Source organism: Mus musculus, chromosome X, assembly GCF_000001635.26.
Source record: "Mus musculus strain C57BL/6J chromosome X, GRCm38.p6 C57BL/6J".
In the NCBI taxonomy this organism is placed as follows: domain Eukaryota; kingdom Metazoa; phylum Chordata; class Mammalia; order Rodentia; family Muridae; genus Mus; species Mus musculus.
The window spans coordinates 95,070,960-95,097,364 of NC_000086.7; the positions used below are offsets into that span (position 1 = coordinate 95,070,960).

The following is a 26,405-nucleotide window of genomic DNA, read 5'->3' on the forward strand; positions in this document are numbered from 1 at the left end:
CATATAAATGATACCAGGATAAAATGTGTTAACGTCAGCATTTCGCTGTTGCATATGAGCTTCATTCCATACCAGTTCTAATACGGAACTATTGCCAATTTCCTCTGGCACTTTTTGCCTATTTCTTTAAACACCTGGGGATAATGAAGGGGAGGAGCTTGTGGTGCTCCCTGAAGTCCTCAACTCTCGTAGAAAAGAACAGGTTAAGTTTACCTTCTTGCAGAGGACCATCTGGTGGTCAAACAGGAAGAAGACTCTCTGCTGGTTGCGGCCATAGGGCTGGTAGATCCAGGCCATCTCTCCAGTGTAGATCAGCTCCGAGCTCCTGTCTAAGATGTCCTCTCCCTAGGAAGGATATTGGATAGTGAGACGTAGTCAGCTAGTAGAGCTGGTACAATTCCTTACACAGAGATACCAAAAGGTGAGCATAAAACTGGGATTGGAGGTAGCCAATAAGACCTTGTAGAGATGGAGGAAATTAGAGACTTCTGGGCTCTCTTAAAAGGTTTATAGTTGGCATCTGCCATAGTGTCTGGGTTTGGTGGTTGTTTATAGGATGGATCCCCAAGTGGGGCAGTCTCTGGATGGTTGTTCCTTCAGTCTTTGCTCCTAGCTTTGTCTCTGTAACTCCTTCCATGGGTATTTTGTTCCCCCTTGTAAGAAGGATTCTGAGCTTCTGGGCTAATATCCACTTATCAGTGAGTGCATGCCATGTATGTTCTTCTGTGAAGGAGCTAGAGAAAGTACCCAAGGAGCTGAAGGTATCTGAAGCCCCATAGAAGGAACATCAATATGAACTAATCAGTACCCCCCAGAGATCCTTGGAACTAAACCACCAATCAAAGAAAACACATGGTAGGACATGTGGCTCTAGCTGTATATGTAGATGAGGATGGCCTAGTTGGTTATCAATGGGAGGAGAGGCCTTAGGTACTGTGAAGGTTCGATGCCCCAGTATAGGGGAATGCCAGGACTGGGAATGGGAGTGGGTGGGTTGGGGAGCAGGGGGAGGGGGGAGGGGATAGGGGATTTTTGGAGGGGAAACTAGGAAAGGGGATAACATTTGAAATGTTAAATAAAGAAAATATCTAATTAAAAAAAGGTTTATGGTTCTGTGAGAAGACTTATTTTCTTATTTACTATGGGGTTAAATAAGAATATTCCTTAGTCAGTCAGTCTTCCTTCTGCTCTCTGCCTCCCTCCATTCCTCCTGTATTCTTCTTTACTCTGAGCCTAAATGAGACCCTCAGTCAGACAGGCAGGCAGGCATTCTCTTTTCTCTTCCTTGCTATCTTTTATGAATCTCTTTTGTGCTCCAGTCCCTCAGTTCCAACCTGGTCTCTCACTAAGCCTGAAAAGGTAGTGGAAAATGTTCTGTTTTCCATATTAAAAATGCAATAGGGAGAAAATATTTTACAATAAAATTAGAAACCTTTCAACACATGCTTTAGCCTATGTGAAGGTGGAAATAAGGAGTAGTGGCTCAGGAAAGATAACTCATCGCTCCAGGGGCCATACGTGGTACCAATATTGTGCAAGGTACTGTTTTTCACTCTATGTCTTTTGCGCCTCACAAAAATTATGACACCAATTTGCATGAAAAATCTTGCACCAATTTTACATCTTCAAGTACCAAAAGGTCAAGTGATAGGGCAGGATTATGAAGCTTATTGGCTACAGATGTTCAACCTAATCCTCATCTATCTCCAGAGAGCATGTTTACTCTTTATCATAAATTATATTGCTTCTAGACTCAAAACTGTCCAGATGTCCAGTCCTTCTTCTCCCTCAGTCTGTTTGCCAGCTGTTAAATGTGGTAAAAAAAATTGATATGTCCAGTACCAGCTCTGATAGCTTTACCTTAAAATGCTAGGTTTATACCCAAGGTTCAAGACTAGATTAAAGGTAGACGTTCTATATTTCTTCAGAAATAATCGGAAGCATATAGTTCTGGCAGAATAATATGCTAAAAAGAGTGACATCAGGAAATGGTATTCTTAATTATACCATTACCTCTAGTCTGGGAGATTGGAAAGAAAAGGAGATCTCAGTGGATTATTTTCTAATAACAGAACTTGAAAGCCACTCAAGAAATACTGCTTTGACTCTATTATCCAAATTTAGGTACAAGAGTATCCAAGACAAATGTAAAACAGTCTTTTTTTTTTTTTTTTTGAGTTTATATACTAGCACTGAGCCTTGGGATTCAAAGGGCTGGAAAAGACTTCTGAGAGTAGCCTTTCCTGACACAAGAGAGTAAGACATGCCACAATCCACTATGAATATGAATAACGTGAAAAAATGCATAAAAGTTGGTTAACAGCAGAAGTTGATGCCAAACATGATTATTTTGGAGGCAGTGTCTTATTATGTAGGCTAGGTAAGCCTGAAGCTTGCTCTGTAGCTCAGGTTGCTCTGGAACTTGCAGTTCTCCTGAAGCAACTCAGGCACTGAGGCTATAGGTATGAGCCCAAATGCTCAGTCAGATTCCAGGACTCCAGGGACAGTGACAGAGGCTGAGCTAGGCTTGTTTGTAGTGCTAGCTGTGTAAAGCTTGTTGCTCTTACATCCTTGGTGATCTTCGCTTTGCTGAGAGAAACATACTGGAGAACCTTTCCTGACGTTCTTATTGGCCCTGGTTCCTCCTGCTGAATTGTGCTGAGGCTGAGGCCTGGCTGTCTCTGCTAGGTTGGGCCACTGCTGCTGATTTGTGTTTGCTATTCAGACTCTACTGAACTAAACTGCTCATATATCTGTGAAGTGTTTGCAAATAGATCGAGCTGCCGTTGCTGACTCCTGTGACCTCAACTGCTGATTTCCTGACAACACAGATAAGATTAGAGAAAGTACCCAAGGAGCTGAAGGGGTCTGCAGCCCTATAGAAGGAACAACAATATGAACTAACCAGTACCCCCAGAGCTCATGTCTCTAGCTGCATATGTAGCAGAAGATGTCCTAGTCAGCCATCATTTGGAGGAGAGGCCCTTGGTCCTGTGAAGCTCATATGCCGCAGTACAGGGGAATGCCAGGGACAGGAAGTGGGAGTGGGTGGTTTGGGGAGCAGGGCTGGGGGAGGGTATAGGGAACTTTTGGGATAGCATTTGAAATGTAAATGAAGAAAATATCTAATAAAAAAAAGATTTGCTCCAAAGATCACATTCTAAACAGGTCCATATCCCCATTTACCCCATATCCTTCCTTTTCCACTACCTCTGTGAGTGGTGGGCTAGAAGGGAGGTTAAAATGTTTAAGAGCTATCACTAAGGGCTGGTGAGATGGCTCAGTGGGTAAGAGCACCCGACTGCTCTTCCAAAGGTCCAGAGTTCAAATCCCAGCAACCACATGGTGGCTCACAACCATCTGTAATGAGATCTGACTCCCTCTTCTGGAGTGTCTGAAGACAGCTACAGTGTATTTACATATAATAAATAAATAAATAAAAAAAATTAAAAAAAAAAAGAGCTATCACTAAAAGTAGACATTGAAAAAAATTAAAGTTACACCCAAGTTCAGAATCCCATGTGCCTAACTACAAGACTGCTTTTGAATGATGGTACCTTGTCTATCAGAAAAATTTGCTACATTGGAAGATCAATAAGATGAGTCTGTTAAAATGACTGTGTTAACTCACTCTGTGTCTCTGGGAAGTGGTTTAAGCAGGTCCTGTTTGATCCACTCCACATGACTACTTGAAAGTAGCAAATATGTTTGTGTGAGGGAATAGTTACATTTACATAAGGGAAAGGGTGCTCTCACTGTTTACAGCTTTCATTCTTGTCTCCTCTGCCTCACCTTGCACCATCCATCCCTTTATCTTGCCCCACAAAATGCATTTTACTCCCACTGCCTTTATGGGGTTCTTCCTTCTTTTCAGCATTTACTGCAAACGTTTCACTTTCCTATGTGCCTGCTCTAGATGAATAAGGCCATGTCTGACTCATCTCAGATTCTGTAATGGCTGGCAAGGGCCAGACAAAGAGGGGCTGTTCACAAGGCAAGTCTCCTACTGTCATATATTTGCTCAATATCCTCCAGTGCCTTCCACCCAAACTTAAAGCCAAAGCCCTTTAAGGATATATAATCTGACCTCCCATTATTCATTTACAATCTTCTGCCTTCCCCTCAGCGACACTGGCCTCTTTCTTTTGCTTGGCACATTAACTCTGGGATTTCAGGGTCTTCCTTCCACCTTAGATGCTCTGCTGCAAAAAGGCCACATGATTTTTCTCCTTCATCTCCTTTAGGTCTTTTCTCAAATGTCGTCCCCTTTGGTAATTCTTATATTACTTTAGCCTAAAATACGTTATTTTCTCCATATTCCCTATCCATATCTGATGATGAAATTCTTTTGTTGTTTTTCTTCCTTATTGAAACATAAAGCATAGAAACTGATCCACCACTTAACACATCTCTAGAACACAGAATGATGCCCGATACTGAGTAAGTATTCAACAATCTGTTAGTGAAGAAATCAATGGTTAAAAGATCAACAGTGACCATTAAACCCTGCCCAGAGCTTTCCTGCAAGTTTTTCATATACTTTTTGTGAAGCCAATGTCTCAAGGAACAGACTTCATTTCAGTCTAATTAATTCTAGCAACCCATTTTTTCAGCTTCATTTACCTGATTACAGGATAATTGATATTGGAGCTGTGTCCTGAACGGCCTAGCAGGCATATCTAATCTAACCTGTGACCCATACGCTGCTTGCATCCCAGGATAGCTCTCAATAAGACCCAATACATTTGTTGATGAAAAATGTCAGGTTTTAAGGTCAAAAAGGTAGAGCAGTACTGAAAGAATGGTAAAACAAAATGTAACCCTTTTTAACCAGTTTAATCTTCAATGGTGTCTGAGTCAACTTATGTCAGTAAGTGTAAAGAAGTAATAAATTTACCTGGGCCTATGTTTAATCTTCTGGACCAAGAAGTACACTTAATTTATTCACCTTCACTTTTAAATGGATACCTTTTCTGTATCCATCATACTGTGGTATATATCTTCTGGTTTCTTTGAATTATACCATCCAATAGTAAACAAGAACAGGACATCAGGTTTTAAACAAGCAGACAAGAATAGGGCATCAGGTATTAAACAAGCAGGTAAGAAAGGGAGAGATACTATAAAGAGAAAATTATAGCCACATGATTTAGTTCTCAAACATGAGGTACAAACACGAGCACTTTCTGAAAATCTTCGGGGGTGGGGGAAGCTGAAGAGAAGCTATCAGGGATATATCCCATTTCTCTTTATTTAAAATGATTTAACGTGAAAGAGTGAAATGACAGCTCATCCAAATCTCTGAACCACAGAGCTCAGAAATGGAAAATTTCCAGAAACTACGGACCTTGGAAACAGGCTCTCCTCCATTCTAATCTAAACTGCTGTAAGCTGTAATCTCTTTAAAGGATACATGACAATTTAACTTATCTCCTTACTTTTTAAGATTTATGAGGGGTAGAGTAGTCTCCATAGGATATGGCAGATGACTGAAATGGTAACTAGAGATAAGTAACTCTAATGGTAACTAGAGATAGATCTGAATATTCATGAGGAAAAGAGGAGGAGAAAAACACAGACACTGATTTAAAGCAAGAGTTTTTATTCTCTAGCCAAATAGTCGACCTTACCAAGACAACAAATGTCTTCATGTTACTCATCCTACCTTTCTCTGTTCAAGGGAAAATAGGTTCTGAAGGTTTCCCAATGAAAGGAGAATCCATTACTTTCTTTTAAGTCTGGGCCAGTGATGGTGTCTTGTTATAAGCAAGGGTTTAAATATATGAAAACATGTATACATTCTGCCCTCTTGCCCTCTATCTATACATATATATTGTATTTTATTTTTATATCTCAAGGTATCACTGGTATTCTACCCTTAGAAGACATTATCTATCAAACAGAATAAAAATGTGTCAACTGATAATTATTGTGGTGTTTTTAAATCATCCACACTAGGAAGAATAGAAGTAGAAGAACAAAGATTTTGTCTGAACATTTATCAACTCTTTGTTGACCCTAATACCGGTCACCTTGGGCTAGACTAAGCAATTTGAAATGTTAAAGGAAATGCTGTTATTTAAACACAGAAAGTTCTACTTGAGTTGAAGGCCATATGGAAAGGTACTGGATCTACTTCTCTACTCTCACCACACCGTTTTTAAATGCCACTTCCTTCCTGCTGACATTTTCCATCTTGGTTATGTCAGCCTACGTGCTATCAGGTCACACAACCTGGGCCTGAGAGATGAGGAAGAAGTGTCATCACTCCTAGTTTGTGGCATTTGGCAAGGAAAGGTTGACGATTTCAGTCACTTCCTCTCTAAGATCAAAGAAACTGTGGGTGTCCACACTGGGATGACTAGGTGACAGAATATTTTTAGAATAATGATGAAAACAGAGCTTGGCCAGGATGCTAGTTATAGCTTGTTCAACAAGCAAGTGGGGCCTCCCCAAACCCCTGTTAATAAAGGGCCTACCTCCCAGTCTAGGACAGAGGCCTGCCATTGCGCAATCTTGTCAATATTCTCCAGACGTCGCTTGCGTTCATTGATCTGCTGAGTCACATTTCTCATGACAGCCAAAGCAGCTGCAACGTATCTGTAATCACTGTGAAGAAATAAGAGTGAAATGTGGATGAACCAATGTGCAATACGCCACTCCTAAATCCATTCTATTCTTCCTCCTTAGTAAGAGTCTGGATTATCAGATAGTAATTTCCAGTCCTATTTTTAGATGACTATGTGACTTATGTTCATACAAAAACCATACCAGCCTCGTAGATATCCTTCCTGTAAACTCTTTTCAAAGGGAATAGATCTCTTCAAATTTTATAGCTCTCTATTTGTGTTTTACCTGATAAAACCAGCCAAGGAACAAGACAGAAGCATTATACATAGTATAGTCCAGACATCCTAGTCATCTCTTCTATCTGCATTTCTAAGGCGTCACTGTGGTCACCATGGAATAATAGTGATATTTTTCTTCTGGTACAATGAGGAGATCAGTATAGGATAATGCATGAGAACACATAATTTGAAGCCAGACTCTTGAGTTCACACCCAGTTTTATCACTAACTAGCAGTGTTGTCTTCAGCAAGTATCACTCGCACTTGATTCAATTTTCTCATGCAGAAAATGGGGAGATTTTGGCAGAATTTATTGATGGGTTTAATAAATAAATGCACTCATCCATACATATTATTTTACTCTTAATTCATAAGATTAAGTACTTAAGTATTAAGCATTTCTCTTGTGATAGCTGTAATACAGGATATCTCCCATAGAATTCTTGGTCTGAGAAGTACAACCTATATCCCAGCTTCTAGAAACATTTGATAATTTGTGTTGAGAGTCATATCATTCTACCCAATTTTGTCTGCTGTCTGACCTGATTTCCAATTGAATAGCTATTATAAAAGGCAGACTGAAAATGCGACTCCAGCCACTTGACACAGACAGGATGACCTGAGAAGGCAATAAGATTAATTACAGCTCAGTATTAATATCTTCTTTCAGTAAAGCTAAACTATCTTGTGGTTGTAGCCTTTATACTCTCCCAGCACTGATTGGAAAAATAGCTGTGAGAAAGGATGCAAAAATGTTGTTTCCCTGTTATTAATGTATTGGAGAATGGGATGATGGAACAAGTCAAAGAAGGGGAGCTCTAGATGCCAGGACAGATACCATGCAACACCTCCTCTTAGGTACCATCCATGACTCCAATTTGTACTTTGCACACATTCCAGAACTATAGACCTCAAACACTATTGCATTTGATCCACTGTAGTAACAGACTTTTCTCTTAACCAAATTATTCTTTCTCGAGACAGCTAGAAGTACTCATATTTTGAACCTTAGAATGTTTTCTGGTATTATGATGAGTCAGCCATACTGAGTGTAATTACCGACTAATTATACTGTCTAAGGCTCTCCAAAACATGCTTTCTAGGAGATGAATCTCTCAACCGGTTCTTGAATTGTTGAGTGCTCAGATTCACCTGTAAAACTTCACGTTTGTTCCCACTGTCACATTATGCATCTTGTCACATTGCTTGTTCCTCTCTATGGATGATCTGTGAGCTCATTAACACTGTCAGTGTTTCTCTCTGACAAGAATGACCAAGCCAGTTAGACAGAACTGTAATGACAGTGTGGGCAGTAATGACAGAAATAAGTACTGCAATTCTTCAGGCCCAGTTCCCTATCCCCTGTGTCTTTCCTTTTATTGATTTGAGGGTACCAGTATTTTAATCCACTTTCTGGGAGGTAATCATAGAATTATCCCATTCAGAGTGGTACCATAGTCATATTTAATTAAACTTCAATAAGCTAAAAATTTAGTTCCTCAGTTGTATTAGTTATTATCTTAATCCTCCAAGGCCATCACAAACATGACATTCAATTGGACGTTGGTGATAAGAAAGTCCTCTTCCTGACCACAAGTATTAGGCAATCATGGCTGTGGTCCTATAGTTGTTAGTCTTGCCATTTTAGCTGGCTGTCTTTTCTTACAATGGTTCAAGAATAAATGCTATCACATCTGATCTGTACCACTAGCTTTAAAAGTGAACACAACAAGAAGAAAATGGTACAATGGTTGGCTACCACCCATTATTTGGAGTAACAGAACCAAGATTTTCTAGTTTTAGACATATCAACTAACCATGACATTTATATTTCCCCTTTTCTTCTTACTTTAGGTAAGGGGTAATTATGACATACTTTCATATGAAAGAATTCATATGAATTTCATTTATTTCCTATCACTTTTCATCCAGTCTTCTACTTCAGAGACTACTCTGGCTGTTTCATTTCAGACATTTCTATCAGGCTAAGTCTCTAACACTCTAAAAACTCTTGTTTGGGGCATCTTAATATAGCTCCTGAGACCTGAAAAAAATAGTCTTTCTGTGGCTTTGTCTTTTGTCTTTATCCTCTTCTTCCTTGGGCATATTGCTACTCCTGTCTGTCTTTAGCTCACAGTCATGAGACCAGGTATCCTTACGTTAAGTGGTAGATGTCTAATAAGGAAATATTGGAAGTTGATGTAGAAATTGCCAAATAATCTGTGACCATGAGCCTTCATCATTGGAAATAGATGAGGAAGCGATAAGCCTCCAGATTGATTATCCAACACCAAACAATTAGCCATAGAAACACATGTTCAGGCAACAAACATACAATGGATCCAGCAGGAGGATATGTATATATATATATATATATATATATATATATATATATATATACATATATATATATATATATATATCAAGAATCATTAAAAAAGAAGGGGACATGTGGGAGCAGAGGAAAAGACATTAAGAAGGGTAAGGGGGAGGGGGAGGAGATAGAGTAGGAAAATGATGTGCTTATATTTTATTTTAAAATATGTCAGGATGAAAGCTTGGGGAATTTGAGCAAGGGACTTATTTCTTCTTATGAGGGTATAGGGGACTTTTGGGATAGCATTTGAAATGTAAATGAAAAAAATATCTAATAAAAAATGAGTGCTAAGAGTATTTAAACCAGCAAGTCCAAAGTCAGAAGTTTCATACCAAATAAAGTCAAGCTAGAAACTCTGAGTCTCTTAAATTGCAAGATAAGATATGTGAAAGACTGGGGCTGATTAACTGTAAGCTGTCACCATCGATGCGGATGATTTTCTGCATATACCATACTGCTAAGAGATGAAACGCATTACTTCCACTCAACGAGATAGCCTTCATAGCCTTTGTTGGGTTATTTCCCTTGAAAATATTTAAGAACCGTGGAGTGTGAAGGCACATGCCTTTAATCCTACCACTCAGGAGGCAAGTATATTTTAGCTAGAGACCAACTTGGTTCATCTATATAATGAGCTGCAGTCTAGGCAGACATATATTGTTTGATTCAGTCTCAATGAAAGAGGAGGAGCAAGAGGAGGGGGGAGAAGGAGGAGGAAGGGGAGAAGGTAGAAGAGGAAGAGGATGAAGAAACAAGAAAGAAAAATACTTAAATATTAAAGAAATTAAAACCGTCAAGAAAAGTCTCAATCTGTTTTCCCTCAACTATATTCTAAGTCTATATACAATGTACAGTGGGTGGATTAAAAAAAAAGCATAGAAAAGCCAAGTAAGCAAACAAGGGAATTAGCTTTATTGAAAGAATGTAGGATTGGTACAAGTTAGGAAGGATATTAGCAGGACATCTGAGTCTTCCAAACAGAATGGAATAAATGGTTAAGCACTTACTCTGTCAGGTTTGATTCACGAGGCTAACCCTAGCATTAAAAGCCAAGCTGGAAGCTGTAGTCCATGAAGGTGAGGTATAAGTTACATATAAGATCATGTATGTGACTTTGTGTACAGAGTAGCTCACAACATTATAAGCAACTCTCTAGGGCTTGTGGAGTAAGCAGGAATATATCCTATTTTATAGATAAAGTAACCACAGGCTCAGGAATAGAAAAAGATACATATTGTCAAATGGTGGCAATATTTAAAAGCTGTTTCCTTCTGTGTCCTTAAAATGGCTTACCTGTGATCTTGGGCAGTATACTTTAGGAGCTCGGCCAATTGTAAGGGATATTTGCAGATCTTCTGTACTGGAGTCAAAAGAAAACCATCAATAGCAATGTCGATCATCTGCTGCAAGAGGCGGCAGGCCTCAAAGAAGTGTTGATAGCGGCTGTCCTTCATCAGCTTGGAGAGTTCCATGCAGGCATCCAGGTGGTTGTTACAATATTCAGAGTATATCCAGAATCCATCTTGCTATAGAGAAAAGAAGAGGAAAAATAAAGGCTCTGAGACCTTTAAAGAAGTCTTAAAATAATAGAAAGACAAATCTTCATATGTAAAGATACTAAGGTAAGGCCAGTTTTTATTTGAGTCATAATTTATAATAAAAATATTAAAAGATAGCTACACAGTTGGTAGCTATACAAACCAATTATAAAGTTAATTTAGCAATAATGAGGAAGTGGGAACAGTAAAACAGTTTGGGATGGTTAAGGGAGGCTAAACGTAACAAGAAGAAACAGAATATGGCAAATAAAATTCTAGTAACCATTAGAAGAAATGAATCACAAATTCTACTTCTTGCAATGACAAACTAACACATTCTGCCACTGAGATGAACTCTAAAGAATATAATGATGTTTTCCTGACAAAATTATTAACGATAAAGGTCAGAGGCCCAGAACATCTGCTGATAGATAACATCCCCTAGATGGAACAAAGAAAATATGCTCATGAAATGTTAACATGGTTGAACAAGACCAGCATTATGACAATACCCGGTGACATGCCAATTCCACTTTGGACCCTACCCCTGGATAAAGAGCTTCATGTTCTCAATGGCTGCTCTCCATCTAAGAATGAACTCCTGCATATGTTGTCTAATTCCAAAGGGTTAGCCCTAGACATATGTACAGATGAGCCACATTCAATGAATTTAGTAGATTGCATATACAAATGTACATATATGCATATATATACACATATATAATTGATCACAATTTTTGGAGGAAGAGGGAGATCATAGGAGCCAGGGGAGAGAAAGGCAGGAGTTATATAGATGTAGTATTCATGTACAAAGTTCCAAGAAAAATTTTACATTATATTTGAAGAAGAAATGGGAAAGAACCACATAGCTATCTGGAGAAACACAGAAAGCAAGAACATAGACTATGGATCTTGAGGAAAGAATTAAATTGTTGTGTTCTAGAGATATCTCATATGCTCATACAATGATGTGTGTGTACATCCATTACATAGAAACAAGAACGGCCAGTTGGTTGCTATTGTATTACAAATCAAGCAGATGATCTCAGGGCTAGTGAACTACACTAATAATAGTTATAAAGCCACTACAGCAAACCAGATACTGTGGATAACAATGGCCAAGGGCAAACAGCAAGAAATATTTGCATTGGGGATACAAGCTGAGAAAGCACTCAGTAGATTTTCTGATAGATTGGACCTGAGTACCAAAAGAAGAAACTAAAAACGGCCAAGACATTTAATAAATATGTAATGTTATGGGACTATCTTTCTTCCAAATTACAGTTTTTGTCAGGTATATCTGATTTCTGTTGCTAAAACCAAATATCAAGAATCAGAATTGAAGTTGAATAATTATAAGTAAGGTACCTATTGTAACAAGGGCCTGTGATCAAGAGAAAAACCACACGTTACTTGCTGATCTTGAGAACAACTAGAATTTGTTCAAAATGTAAAACAAACAGCTAAATCGACATTCTGCAAGATAACATTTTTTTGTGTATCTTTAAAAATGTAAGAATTAGCCTCTCCAGGGCCTAGATGGGTTAGTTTGCCACCACACACCCTCCCCAAATCACTAGTCTAGTTTGGTTCTACATCCAGTGCCCTGAGCTAGTCAGACCACCAAAGACTGAAACATCCTCAACCCATAAGTGTTAAGACAGGACTTCTCATTCCTGCCACTAACCTGCAGTAGATAACTTTCAATTAATTAAAAGAATAGATGAGAAAGAAGGATAGATACCATAGAAGAAAAATTCCCTGTACTAAGGAAAATCACACCCTTGAAGATCTAAGAAGTACACAAAACATCAAATAGACAAAAATATGAAAGAAAATCCCCATGGTATGCAATAGTTAAAACACTAAGTGTATAGAACAAAGAAAAAATAATCAAAACAGTAGCCATATAAAAAGGGAAACACAATAAATAAAAAGAATAACAGCTCAGCTATTAAGGCAAACTTTGAAAGCCAGAAAAGCATGGAACAAGGTATTTAAAATACAAAAAGAACACAGTAACTAACCTAGACTTATCCAGCAAAACTCTCTGCCTTCGTTGAAACAGAAAAAAAAAAAAACTTGTCATGATAAGAGAAAAAAATATATCTACCAGATCACATGTAAGGAAAATACAGGCAAACAATATTTCGGGTAGAAAAGAGAAATGAACACAGCCAAGAAACTGTTGAAAGAAATATGAGCCATGATTACCAAAACCCAAAGCACTACTAAAAATCATGTGCATGTGTGTGCATGCACACACACACACACACACACACACACACACAAAATCCACCAAAAATTAACAACACAATGACCACAATTAACATACACATTTCAATAATAACTCTAAATAGCAATGACATCAATTCTCCAATCAAAAGATATAGGCTGACTGAATGGATCAAAAAACAAAGCTATCTACTGTTTAAATGAAACACATTAGCTTTAAAGAAGAGTAAGAGAACAGACAAAAGCATTCTCCTCAAAAAGGACCAGGCAGCAAACAGTCCTATACTAACTATCCTAATATCTGGGAAAACAGACTTCAAACTAAAACTAATCAGAAAAAATAAAGAGGGAAACTTCTTTCAAATAAGTAAGTAGTTAACCAAGAAGACATTACTATCCTAAATATATATTCACCAAACTCTGGTGCACCCAATTTCATTAAAAAATGTATTGCTGGAATTAAAGTCATAGATGAACATCAACACACTAATAGTACCTTATCCATTTAGACCAAAAAAAACCCATAGAAACATCAGAATTAAGTGATCTACATCAAATGTACTAACAAAAATATCCAGAATATTTCAACCATACACCAAAGAATACACATTTTGTTCAGCAGCACATGTAAGCTTTTCTAAAATGGACCACATCCTGGGACAAAAAAAAAAATCACAAATTCAGAAAGATTCAAAGAACCTCATGTATCCTATCTGACAATAATGCAATAAAACTTAAAATCAAGAGCAAACAAATCTCTAATAAATACAAACTCATGCAGGTTAAGCAACACATCCATTCATGATGGATGGGTCAAAGAAGAGATAAAATACTTCCTGGAACTAAATGAAAATGAAAACACAACATAACAAAACCTCTGGTGTGAAACTAAATGGAGTGCTATAGGAAAGTTTATGCTTCAAATGTCTATACTAAAATATAAGAAAAACGACATAAGGACCCAACAAAAAATTTGGTAAAACAAGTATAAACCAAATCCAAATTTGGTTGATTGCACAAAAATAATAAAAATCACAGCACAAATTAATAAATTAGGAAAATACAAAGAATCAACAAAATTAAGGTTCTTGGAGAAAATAAAATTAACAGACCCTTGGCCCAACTAAGCAAATGGAAAAACAAAAACAAAAAACAATGACCCAAATTAATAAAATGAGAATGGAACAGGGAAACATTACAACAGATACCAAAAACAAAACAAAATAACAATAACAAAAAACTTCAGAACATAAAAATACAAAAACAAAACCCTGTATTCCATTAAGTTGGAATACCTAAAAGAAAAGCATGAATTTCTAGATTAAGCCAATCCACTAAAATGAAAGCAAGAAGAGATCAACAACCTAAACAGATGTGTAACAAAGGAGAAGATTGATATAGCCTTCCAGCTACAAATAGTCCTAGAGCCAGATGGATTCACAGGGGAATTAGACCAGACATTCAAAGATCTACAGTCAGTCCTTCTTAAACTAGTGAGTTTTTGTTTTGCTTTGTTTCATTTTGTTTTGATTTTTTTCCTTGTTGTTGTTCTTTTTTATTATTCTTTAATCTTTTTTATAGTCCAGTCATTATTCCCCTTCCAGTCCACCCTCAGACAGATCCCCATCCCATTCTTTCCCCCCCATCCCACCCACCCCCAGACCTCCCCACTCCCTGAGTCCTAAAGTCTCTCAAGAGTTAGATGCATCCTCTCTCACTGAGGCCAGACAAGGCAGTCCTCTGATGTATATGTGTCAGGGACCTCATATCAGCTAGTGTATGCTGCTTGTTTGGTGCACAGTGTCTAAGAGATTTTGGGAGTCCAGGTTAGTTGAGCTTACTGATCTTCCTATGGGGTCACCCTCCTCCACAATTTCTTCCAGCCTTTCCCTAATTCAGCCATAGGGGTTCCTGGCTTCTGTCCATTTGTTGGGTGTAAGCATCTGCATCTGACTTGTTGGGCCTCTCAGAGGGCAGCCATGCTAGCCTCCTGTCTGTAAGCACACCATAGCATCAGTAATAGTGTCAGGGGGACCTTAGATGAAATGCCCAACAGTGGGGAGAGGGAACTCGTAAGTAGAGTCCACCTCCAGTAGAAGGACAGGGAATCAAAGTGGAGGGGTGGGGTTCCCATGCCACACTCACAAACTCTGACCCAGAATTGTCCCTGTCTAAGAACTACAGGGACAAAATGGAGAAGAGATTGAGCGAAAGGAGGTCCAGTGATCGGCCCAAACTGGAATCAAATTCAAGGGGAGGCTCCAAGGCCTGACATTATAAACTATTGTTTTTTAAAAAGACAAGAACTATCAGGAGCACTCCCAAACTCCTTCTACAAAGCCAGCATCACTCTAAAGCCCAATCCAAATAAAGACAATACAAAGAGAATGCTTTAGTACAACACCCCTGATGAATATAGACTTTAAAGTACTCAATAAAATACTTGCAAATGAATATAGACATATATCAGAAAGATTATATACTATGGACATGTTAGCTTTATCCTGGAGATGCAGGGATGGTTCAACATATCCAAATCAATTATTACAAACTACACAAGTGGACTTGAAAAGAAAAATCCCATGATCATCATAATAAATGCATCGCAAAGAGGCCTTTGACTAAATCTAATATTACTTCATGATAAAAGCCTCAGGGAGAGTAGAACAAGAGGGAACAACTTCAACATAACCTAACCTATATATTATAAACCCATAGTCAACATAATCCTATGTGGTGAAAAGCTCAAAATAATCCAACTGAAGTTAGTAATGAGACAGAGAGCACCTCTATTCCCACTCCTTTTAAATATTGTGATCAAAGAACCAGAGAAAAGAAGGAAATTAAAAGGATACAAATAGGAAAAGAAGAAACAAAACAATTCTTATTTGTAGGCGGCATGATGTTATACATGAGAGATCTCACAAATGTATCAGAAAACTTCTCAAAATGAAAACACTTTCACCAAAATGACAGGATACAAAATCATCTTGCACAAATCCATAGATTTTCTATACTCCAATAACAAACACAGGGAAAGAGATCCCATTTACAACAGCCTCATAGAAAATAAAGCATAGGAGTAAACTAAACCAAGGAGGGGAATCACCTCTCTGATAGAAATTCTAAACCTCTGAAGAAAGAGAGAAAGATACTAGAAAATAGAAAGTTATCCCATGCTTATGGATTGGTAAAATTAATATTGTAAAAATGACCCTTCTACCAAAGCCATTTACAGATTCCATGCAATTCTTATCACATTCCTTATCACATCTATGACCCTGTACAAAAACTAATTCCAAACAAAGACTTGAATGTGAAACCCAAAGCACTAAAACAGCTAGACGAAAACATAAGCAGTACCCTAAATGATAGCTTGATGTAGGAATAGGACTCTGTTTGCCCAGGAATTAAGGCTTCAATAGACCTCATAAAACAAACAAACAAACAAACAAACAAACAAACACCTTCTGTGCAGCTAAAACCAAACAAAACAAAACAACTTAAAATTAAAAAGGACACAATCTGAAAAGGAAGCCCACAGAAGGGGAATCATTTCCTGTTTATACCTCTGATAAATGGTTAGTATATATAACGAGTTAAAACAAACACACACACACAAACAAAGATTTGGGAAAAAAATAACCCATTCAAAAAATGAGCACAATTCTCAAAAGAAGAAACCAAAAAAAGAATAGATTTTTTTTTAAAATGTTCATTGTCCCTAGCAAACGGGACAATGCAATCTAAACCATTTTGAGATTTCACCTTTGCCCAGTAAGAATGGAAAAGACGAACAAAACAACCAAGAGGAAATGCTTGAGGGGATGTGGCTAAAGGGAGCCCAATTCACTGTTGATGCTATCTTAAACCTGTCCAGCCAGCTCTGGAGATTCCTCAAAAAGCTAAAATTATATCTGCCTTATGACTCAGCTCTACCACTCCTTGTCATATGCCTAAAGGACGTGACAGCCTAGTCCACAGATACCTGCTCAGCCATGCTCACTGGTGCTCTGTTTATGATAGCTAGGCAATGGAAATAACTGTAATGTTCTTCACTGATGAATGGGTACTATAAAGGTGATATATACGTGTGTGTGTGTGTTCCATATATATATGGAAAAATGAAATCATAAAATTTTCAGGTAAATGGATGAAATTAGAAAAGATAATGTGCAATGAGGTAACTCAGATACAGAAAGACAAACACTGCATGGTCTCTTTCAGATGTGGTTCCTAGTTCCATATCTTCAGATATGAGTACAGAACTTTGAGTAACCACAAAAATCAGGCAAGTAAAAATGGAACACTGTGGAGGCAGGAAGGAACACTAGAATGCTAGGGTACAAGTGATCTCAAATGGGAGATGGGAAAATAGGCAGCTTTAATTAGGGAGGGGGAAGGTATATAATTACAGAAGAATGAGAAGAGTTACTAGTAAGGATGCCTGAAAAATGTCACAAGGAATCAAACTATAATCTATCTACCTAAAACACCCCCAATACATGTAAATCTATGAATAAATATACATACACAATTTAAATGAAAATTCCCTATCTTGGCTGGCAATACTCCCTCCATAGACCATCAAAAACAAAACAAAACAAAACAAAACAAAACAAAACAAAACAAAGCAAAACACATCAACACCATGCACAAGAAGCCCTCTTTTGGGTTGTTCATCAGGGTTACCCAAGATACTGCCAAAACATTATATAGGCTGTTTTTTAGGCCCTTGGTTATTACCTCCCAGTTGTGAAATATAAGACCTTATTGTTAACCATGTACACAATGATCTACCTGCTTCTGTCTCTTTAGCGCTGGAATTAAAGATGTATGTCACCACACTGTGCTGAAGTAGTTTTAATTCACTTTTTAATTAAAATATAACTGCATCACTCCTTCCCTGTTCTCTTTCCAAGTCCTCTCATGTTCCTTCTCTCTCACACCTCCCATGCCTCCTCCCAATTAAATAAATGACCTATTTATTGTTATTACATATAAAATGCATAACTACACAAAAAGCATGCTGAATAGGTAAATATCAAATAATACAATTCCTTGAGGTATTATAAAATAGAAAACCACAACATGTCACAATGTAGAGTCCAAGTGATCTTGTAGACCCAGGCCCAACATGTACATACATCTACAATACTCCTGCACTTAAGGGCTGGAAAACATCTCGAAATAAGTGGCAGCAAGTCAGTAAGTGATAGGGGCCCTTAAGTCTTCTGTGAGGATGTGTCTCCTAGAAACGACAGGGAATATTCATCCATGACACATAATAATATGGCTGCCCAAAAAAGAACTGAAAAATGATATCAACAGACAAGACAAGGTGGAATGGAGAAATCTCACAGATTCCAGCCGCTAGGCAAAAAGCAATGGGCAGCTGATGACTGGAGAGAGGGAGAATTAGCCTCCCCTAAGGATGAGCCCTCTAAATGATTGTCCAATAAAAAGCAGTCATTCTTGAAATCATACATATAAGCTACACTAAACCAATCTAGCATGCTGTTTTTACATAGTTTTTATTTATATATGTAACATTTATTTATATATGTAATAACAACAATAATAAATACGCCATTAAATTAATTGGGAGGAGGCATGGGATGTGTTGGGGAGAAGGGACATGGGGGGACTTGGAGAGAGGACAGGGAAGGGAAGAAATGAGACAATTATATTTTAATTAAAAAGTGAATTAAAAATATTTCTGCTCCGTGTGGCGGCACACATCTTTACTTCTAGCACTGGAGAGACGGAAGCGGCTAAATCTCTGTGAGCTCCAGTCCAGGGTCGTCTACATAGTTACTTCCACACTAACTAGAACTACATTGTGTTAGAGAAATGAAAAGGATTGTTTCCAGCTTCTGGCTATCATAAATAAGGCTGCTATGAATATAGTAGAACACGTGACCCTGAGGCATGGTAGGACATCTTTTGGGTATATTCCCAAGAGTGGTATAGCTCTTTAGCTAGATCTATTTCCAGTTTTCTGAGGAACCTCCAGATTGATTTCCAGAGTGGTTGTACCAGTTTGCAATCCCACCAGCAATGGAGGAGTGTTCCTCTTTCTCCACATCCTCTCCAACATGTGTTGTCACCGGTGGTTTTGATCTTAGCCATTCTGATTGGTGTAAGGTGGAATCTCAGGGTCATTTTGATTCTCATTTCTCTGATCACTAAGGACTTTGAACATTTCTTTAGGTGCTTCTCAGCCACTCGAAATTCCTCAGTGTGACTTCTCAGTTTAGTCCTATACCCCATTTGTTGATTGGGTTGTTTGGTTTTTTGGTGGTTAGCTTCTTGAGTTCATTATATATTTTGGATATTATCCCTCTATAGGACATGGGTTTCCAATCTGTAGGTTGCTGATTTGTCATATTGACTATGTCCTTTGCCTTACAGAAGCATTCCAGTTTCATGAGGTTCCACTTATCAATTCTTGATCTTAGAGCATGAGCCATTGGAGTTCTGTTTAGGAAAATTCCCCCTGTGCCCATGGGTATGAGGCTCTTTCCCACTTTCTCTTCTATTAGACTCAGTGTATCTGATTTTATGTTGAGGTTCTTGATACACTTGGACTTGAGCTTGGATACAGAAAATGTGGTTCATTCACACAACAGAATATTACTCAGCTATTAAGAATGATGACATCATGAGTTTTGCAGGCAAATAAATGGAACTAGAAAATATTATCCGGAGTGAGGTAACTCAGACCCAAAAGGACATTCTTGATATGTACTCACTAATAAGTGAATATTAGCCAAAAAAATTACAGAATACTCAGGACACAATCTGCAGAACTCAAGAAGGTTAACAAGCCAAAGGGCCCAAGTGAGGATGCCTCAATCCCACTTTGGAGAGAGAAGAAAGCAATCATGGAGTGGGAAGGACAGAGGAAGTGAGAGGGACCTGGGTAGGAGTGGGGCCAGGGAGGGGAAGGGAGAAACATGATCAGGTATTGGCACGGAGGGGGGTAGAAGTGAAGTCCTGAGGTCCAGCAGAATGAATTGAACAAGCAACCTCATGATGTAGGAGATGGTGGGCGGGGGGGGGGGGGTTCTAGAATGTACCAGAGACCTGGGAGGTCTCTCAAGATTCAAAGGGAGGGACCTTGGATGAAGTAAGTGCTCTACGTTGGGGAAAGGGAACTTGTATAGTCCACCTCTAGTGGAGGACAGGACATCAAGTGAAGAGATGGGGCTGCCATACTACAGTCAACAGCTCTGACCCAGAATTGTTTCTGTCTGAAGGAACTGTAGAGACAAAAATGGAGAAGAGCATGAGAGAAAGGAGGTCCAGTGATAGGCCCAAATTGGGATCCAGCTCCAGGGAAGGCTCTAAGGCCTGACACTATTGCTGATGCTGTGGTGTGCTTACAGGCAGGAGCCTAGCATGGCTGCCCTCTGAGAGACCCAACAAGTAGCTGAAAGAGTCAGATGCAGATACTAGCACCAACCGATGGACAGAAGTCAGGGACCCCTGTGGTTGAATTGGGGAAAAGCTGGAAGAAGCTGAGGAGGGGGCCAACCCCATGGGAAGACCAGCAGTCTCAACTGACTTGGACCCCCAAGATTTCTTAGACACTGAGCACCAACTAGACAGAATATACCAGCTGATATGAGGCCCCTGACACATATAGAGTGGAGGACTGCCTGGTCTGGCTTCAGTGAGAGAAGATGCAACTAACCCTCAAGAGACTTGAGGCTTCATGGAATGGGGAGGTATGGTGAAGTATGGGTAGGGGTGGGTAGAAGATATGGGATGGGGAGAGGTCTTCGGGCAGACCAGGAGGGGGATGAAGACTGGACCATAAAAAAGGATTAAAGAATAATAATAATAAAAAGAAACGAAAAGGAAAAAGGAAACATAAATAAATTATATTTCTATTTAGTCACTAACTTCAGAAAGTTGAGTTTTTAATAAAATACCATTTACAATAATAGCAAGAATCATTGAATACTTTGAATCCAATTTTTGGTTACAGGACATCAGCAAAATGGTACAGTAGGAGATGCCAGCCTCTCTTTTTTTCCTAACAAAACTCAACAATTAGGCAACATCTGGAACAAATTTAACAATGGAAGAGTTCAAGAATTTACTTAAGAAGGTATAATATAGTAGAAGAAAAAAAAATCACCCCACAGAGGGGTAGGAAGATCAGTATCATTTCCCTGCATATTCCATTCCTATAGTCTTGCATCACATGCTTGACATGAGAATCTAACCCAGTGGTTCTCAAACCTTCTAATGCTCTAACCTTTAATATAGTTTCTCATATTGTGGTGACCCCCCCAACCATAAAATTATTTTTACTGCTATTTCATTACTAATGTTAGTATAGTTATGAGTTCTAATGTAAATGTTTGTGTTTTCTGGAGGTCTTTAGGCAAGCCTGTTTGACCCCCACAGAGGTTGGGACCCACAGGTTGAGAACTACCGATCTAACAGGTTTCTTCATTTGGACCTCATGGACTCAAGGCATCAAGCACAGCTTTCACCACTAAAGATGCTTAAATGGTCAAGGTCACAGAGCCCAGTGATTAGTTCTTCAAGAGTGACTGTCAGTCCTAGCAGCTTCTTCTGATGAGATATCTTACTGTTACTATAGGAGCAGCCTTTTTTATCAATGGAGACTCCAGAGGTTTTAGTTTGTTTTGCATCAGGCATTTTTTTTTTGCCTTTGTATCCTCTGGGTATATGATACATTCTATCTCTCCTTGTTCTCCTAGAACTAAGTAAGCATTCTCCTAAATAGAGCTAAACAATTCCTGGTACAGTTATCCTAACCAAAGGATCGAGTCCTATAGCTTTAATATTATCCAGGTCCTTGCTTTACAAAATTTCTCCCTTCCAGGTGTCTGTACTGTCTGAACTGCTCCCACTTGAGACATCCCAGCCCAGCAACAAACTTTCACATTTGACAGTTTCCTAAGACACAACCTTTATTTCCTATAGTTATTTTAGCTACATCTTCCTTGAATGCTGTCTCAGTGACTCCGAATAACTACCAAGCATGGGTCCATGATAACCCAACATGTCCCCTGTTCTAGACTTACTGTCATGTGCAACCAAGTTCTCAAAAGAAATGTAAACTCCAATGGTACAACTTATTGTTACTCATCCAAGGTCTTGTGACTTTGAAAAAAAACAAAACAAAACAGTTTGTCTCTGCCACCATGCACATGTCTAAAAGTGGCCTTTCAGGCAAACTCACTACCATTGAATTTCACAGTGATATCTAGCTGATAGACACACTTGTATAGATAAGGACCCCAATGTCTCAGAGCCTCTGTGCAGGTTCCACAGCTCTTGTTGTCAATATAGTATACTGAATTAACAATATAGTCTTTTCACTCAGCCATGAAATCACTGCACCATCCCAGACAGGATTCATTGTGACACTGCATCTACTGCCCAAACGCATTCTACCTGGCTACCCTTCTCTGAGAAGAAAGGGATTGGGGGGTGGGGAGGAAGGTAAGAGGGAGGGACCAGGAGGAGAGGAGGGAGGGGAAGCTGCGATTGGGGTGTAAACATATTAATTAATGAAAAAGGAATCCAAACTAATTCTTTGAAAGGAGTCAAATGAATTAAAAGAACAAGTATAAACAACTAACAATGAGAAAATGAGAAAACAGCACAAAATCAAAATAAGAAGTTGAAGACATTAACAGACACAAAAGAGGAGCAAATAAAATATTTGGAGCCACAGACTACATTTAGTGAACATCTAAACAAAGCTTAAAGGGGAGACAAGATCCAGCAGAAAATGAGTAAGTGAATTCAATTGATCATTTGCTGCTACAAAGGACAAGAAAGGGAAAAAGAATAAAAAATGTTTACAGAATCCACAGGATACAACAAAGAAATCTAATATTTTCAAAATTCAAGTTTCAGAAGAAGAAATAGACAAAAAGAAAGAAAAAGAAACCCAGTTAAAGAAATGGTAGCTGAAAAATTCCCAAATCTGGGGATAAAATACAAATATTTAGGTTCAAGAAGCTTAGTGAGCTCTAGCATAATAAAATAGAGTTTGCCAAAAGATTACACAAAACTCAAAGAATTCTAAAAGCAGAAAAACAAAAGAAGCCATTACACAGAAGAGAGCTTTGATAAAGATAAAAAGATTGCTCAGATACCATGTCTTAAAGCCTGGATCAGGCATGGAAACACCACCTGCCCTGAGACATAGAACTGAGGCAAAACACCTCTGAGACTTAGATGGAAACATCAAATAGGGTTTTCTCTAAGTATCATGACACATAATACAGGATTTATCCTATTCTGACATTCACTGAGGGGAGTTGAAATTGGCACTGCTGTATTTTATTTGGAGAGTAAAAAGTCAGTGTGCAGTAAATTTTATTCTCTGTTTCCTTTCCCTTGGTTTGGTTAGAGCTAATGGTTTTTCGAGACAAGAAAATGTTCAGAAGAAGTTAGAAAATATGTTCATAGCCTGTTGTACTTGGTGTTTTGGGGTTGAACTCTGAGTACTTAAAATAATTCAATTGAAAAATATAAAAATATAATACATTAACAGTTGGGTCTTAATATATAGCCTAAGTTAATCTTGAATTCATGATCCTTCTGCCTCTCCTAATCAAGGTAGAAATATGGTCCAAACCAGAGTCTGCAGGAGAGTACAGATACAGACTCCAAACTATACACCAGACACCTCTTGCTCAGGAGGGCCACTACTGTCAAATGGGCTACTGAAAAATCTCATAAAGGTGAGAACTGTCTATTGTGACCCAATCCATGAAGGAATGTCCACTAACAAGACCAACATCTGTACATTGATTTCACAATGACTACCCAGGGAAGGGTAGAGGAATAAGAGGAATCTGGAATCCAATATGGCACACTGAGTTGAGACTGGAGGAAGGAACCAGAGAAGAGGCTATTCAGATGGTATATTCCCATCCAGCCTGTCTTCCTCCTTTATTGAGTACCTAATGCCAATTTATCAGGCTAGCTCTGCTCTCCCATCTCCCTCACCCTATCTCCACTTATCCCCTCTTCCCCTCTCCCATTCCTTATCTCTCCTTTTCCTTCTCTTTATCTCTCCCTCTTTCCCAAACTCTCCTCTTCACCTCTGCATTTCTCTCTCTTCCTCCTTCCCTCTTACGGTCACATTTTTGTGGCATTCTTTTCTTAGTTTTCCTCCTCTTCTTATTCTCTCCATTTTATGCTTTTATTAGGCTTTCACAAAATACAGAGTAGCCTAGTCTGTGAGGTTTCTGCCTCTAGTTCTTGAGAGCTGGGACTGTTTTAAATCATCTGACTGCATTCCTTTACTCCTGTCTTTTCAGTCTACCTTTAGCCAGAATTACCTCATCACTTTTATCTCTCCTGATGACTCCTTCTTTTTCCACTCCTCTCCTTCATATGTGATCTATGAACCCAATACTATTCACTAGTCTCACTCTCATTTTCCCTCTCCACTCATGAACACAGCAATCAATGTCTTGGGACGTTTAAAGAATGCTCGACTGTTATTTAACTATTACTGTATGTTCATAGTGGTACAAGAAGAGGACATATATCTTAAACATTTTTTAAATGTTCTAAAAGTTTTAAACATACATACACTGTCTTTGTTATGGTTTCTACTGATGTGATAAACAGCATGACTAAAAACAATTTGGGAATAAAAGGGTTTATTCCATCTTAGAACTCATCTTAGAACATTCCTCCAATACTAGGAAAGTGAGGACTGGAACTCCAGACAGGAACCTGGGGGGCAAGAAGAACTGCTGCAGAAACCATGCAGGAATGCTGATTACCAAAGTGGATGGACCAGTTTTCAATCTCATCAACAATGAGTAAGGGTTCTCTTTTCCCTACATTTCTTTCAGCATTTGCCATCAGTTCTGTTGACCTTTATCACTCCTACTGGAGTAAGATAAAATCTCATTGATTTTCATTTCCTTAACTGCTAGGAAAAATGAACATTATATGAGACCTATTACATGTTTTTCAACTTCTTTTGAGAATTCTCTATTCAGGTCCCAGAACCATTTACAGAATGCGTCGTATTTTGTTTTGTTTTGTTTTTTCTTTCTATTTTAAGTTCTTTATATATTGTGAATATTAATCCTCAGTCTACTGTATAACTTACAACCTATAATACATACACATGTATGTATGTATATATATATATATATATATATATATATATATATATATATATATATATATATAATGAAAGTAGACAGGGTGGGGACTGGGGAGGGAGAGGGAAAGAACTGAAGCCCTGAGGGCCAGCAGAAGGAATGTAATCAGGCAACCTCAGGAGGTAGAAGGTTAGGGGGACCCCCCAGAATGCACCAGAGACCTGGGAGGTGAGAGACTCCCAGGACTCAAAGGGAGGGATCTTAGATGAAATGCCAGACAATATGAAGAGGGAACTTATAAAGCCCACCTCCAGCAGGAAGACAGGACATCAAGTGAGGGATGGGGTTGCCATCCCACAGTCACATCTCTGACCCATAATTATTTCTGTCTGAAAGAATTACAGGGATGGAATTGGAGAGGAGCCCGAGGAAAAGAAGGTCCAGCCACAGGCCCAAAGTGGGATCCAGCTCAAGGGGAGGCCCCAAGGCCTGACACTATTACTGAGGCTACAGAGGTGACCACTCACAAAAAGGGACCTAGCATGACCACGCTCCAGAAGACCCAACAAGCAGCTGAAAGAGTCAGATGTATATATTTGCACCGGACCAATGGACAGAAGCAGCTGACCCCTATTGTTGAATTAGGGAAGGCTGAAAGAAGCTAAGGAGAAGATTGACCCTGTAGGAGGACCAGCACCAGCAGTTTTTTTTTTCTTTTGAGACAAGTGCTGGGATTAAAGACGTGTGCCACCACTGCCCAGGTAGGAGCAGCAGTCTTAATTAATCTGGACCCCTGAGATCTTTCAAACAGTGGACCACCAAAAAGACAGCTGATATGAGGCCCCCCCCCAACACAGATACAATAGAGGACCTCCCAGTCTGTGTTCATTCAGAGATGATGCACCTACTCCTCAAGAGAATGGAGGGACAGGGAATTTAGAGGTCAGGTGAGGTGGGGTGTGTGTGTGGGGAGGAGGTGTGGGATGTGGAGCAGTCAGAGGGTGGATGGGGGGGGGAGCAGGGAATGGAATATGGAGTGCACAAATGAATTAAAAATTTAAAAAATTAAAAGAAAAAAGAAAATTTCAAGGAAACTTCTCTTTGCAATAGATGAAGACCAGGAGAGAAAACTAAAAGCAATAAAATGTAGAGTATGGACTTTGTCTTAACACATACATCTGTAATACAACTTCTGTACCTACAGCTCAGGTATCATTGCAGAACCAGGGGTATAAATAGTATAAAGAGTATAAAAGACAGAGGATCTGGAATTTGCTGT

The 26,405-nt window shown here is 38.8% G+C and overlaps 1 protein-coding gene across 14 annotated transcripts in view; it reads right to left on the reverse strand.

The window, feature by feature from the left end:
• Arhgef9 (CDC42 guanine nucleotide exchange factor (GEF) 9) overlaps window positions 1–26,405 on the reverse strand; it is a 147,924-nt gene that overhangs the window by 22,030 nt on the left and 99,489 nt on the right. For all 14 annotated transcript variants that reach the window (XM_006527992.4, XM_030251325.1, XM_017318477.1 and 11 more), the window contains 3 exons: window positions 10,519–10,751; window positions 6,480–6,609; window positions 214–345 (listed from right to left, as the gene is read on the reverse strand). In XM_006527992.4, the coding sequence (XP_006528055.1) occupies window positions 214–345; window positions 6,480–6,609; window positions 10,519–10,751 (495 nt within the window). The remainder of the gene's footprint in view (window positions 1–213; window positions 346–6,479; window positions 6,610–10,518; window positions 10,752–26,405) is intronic.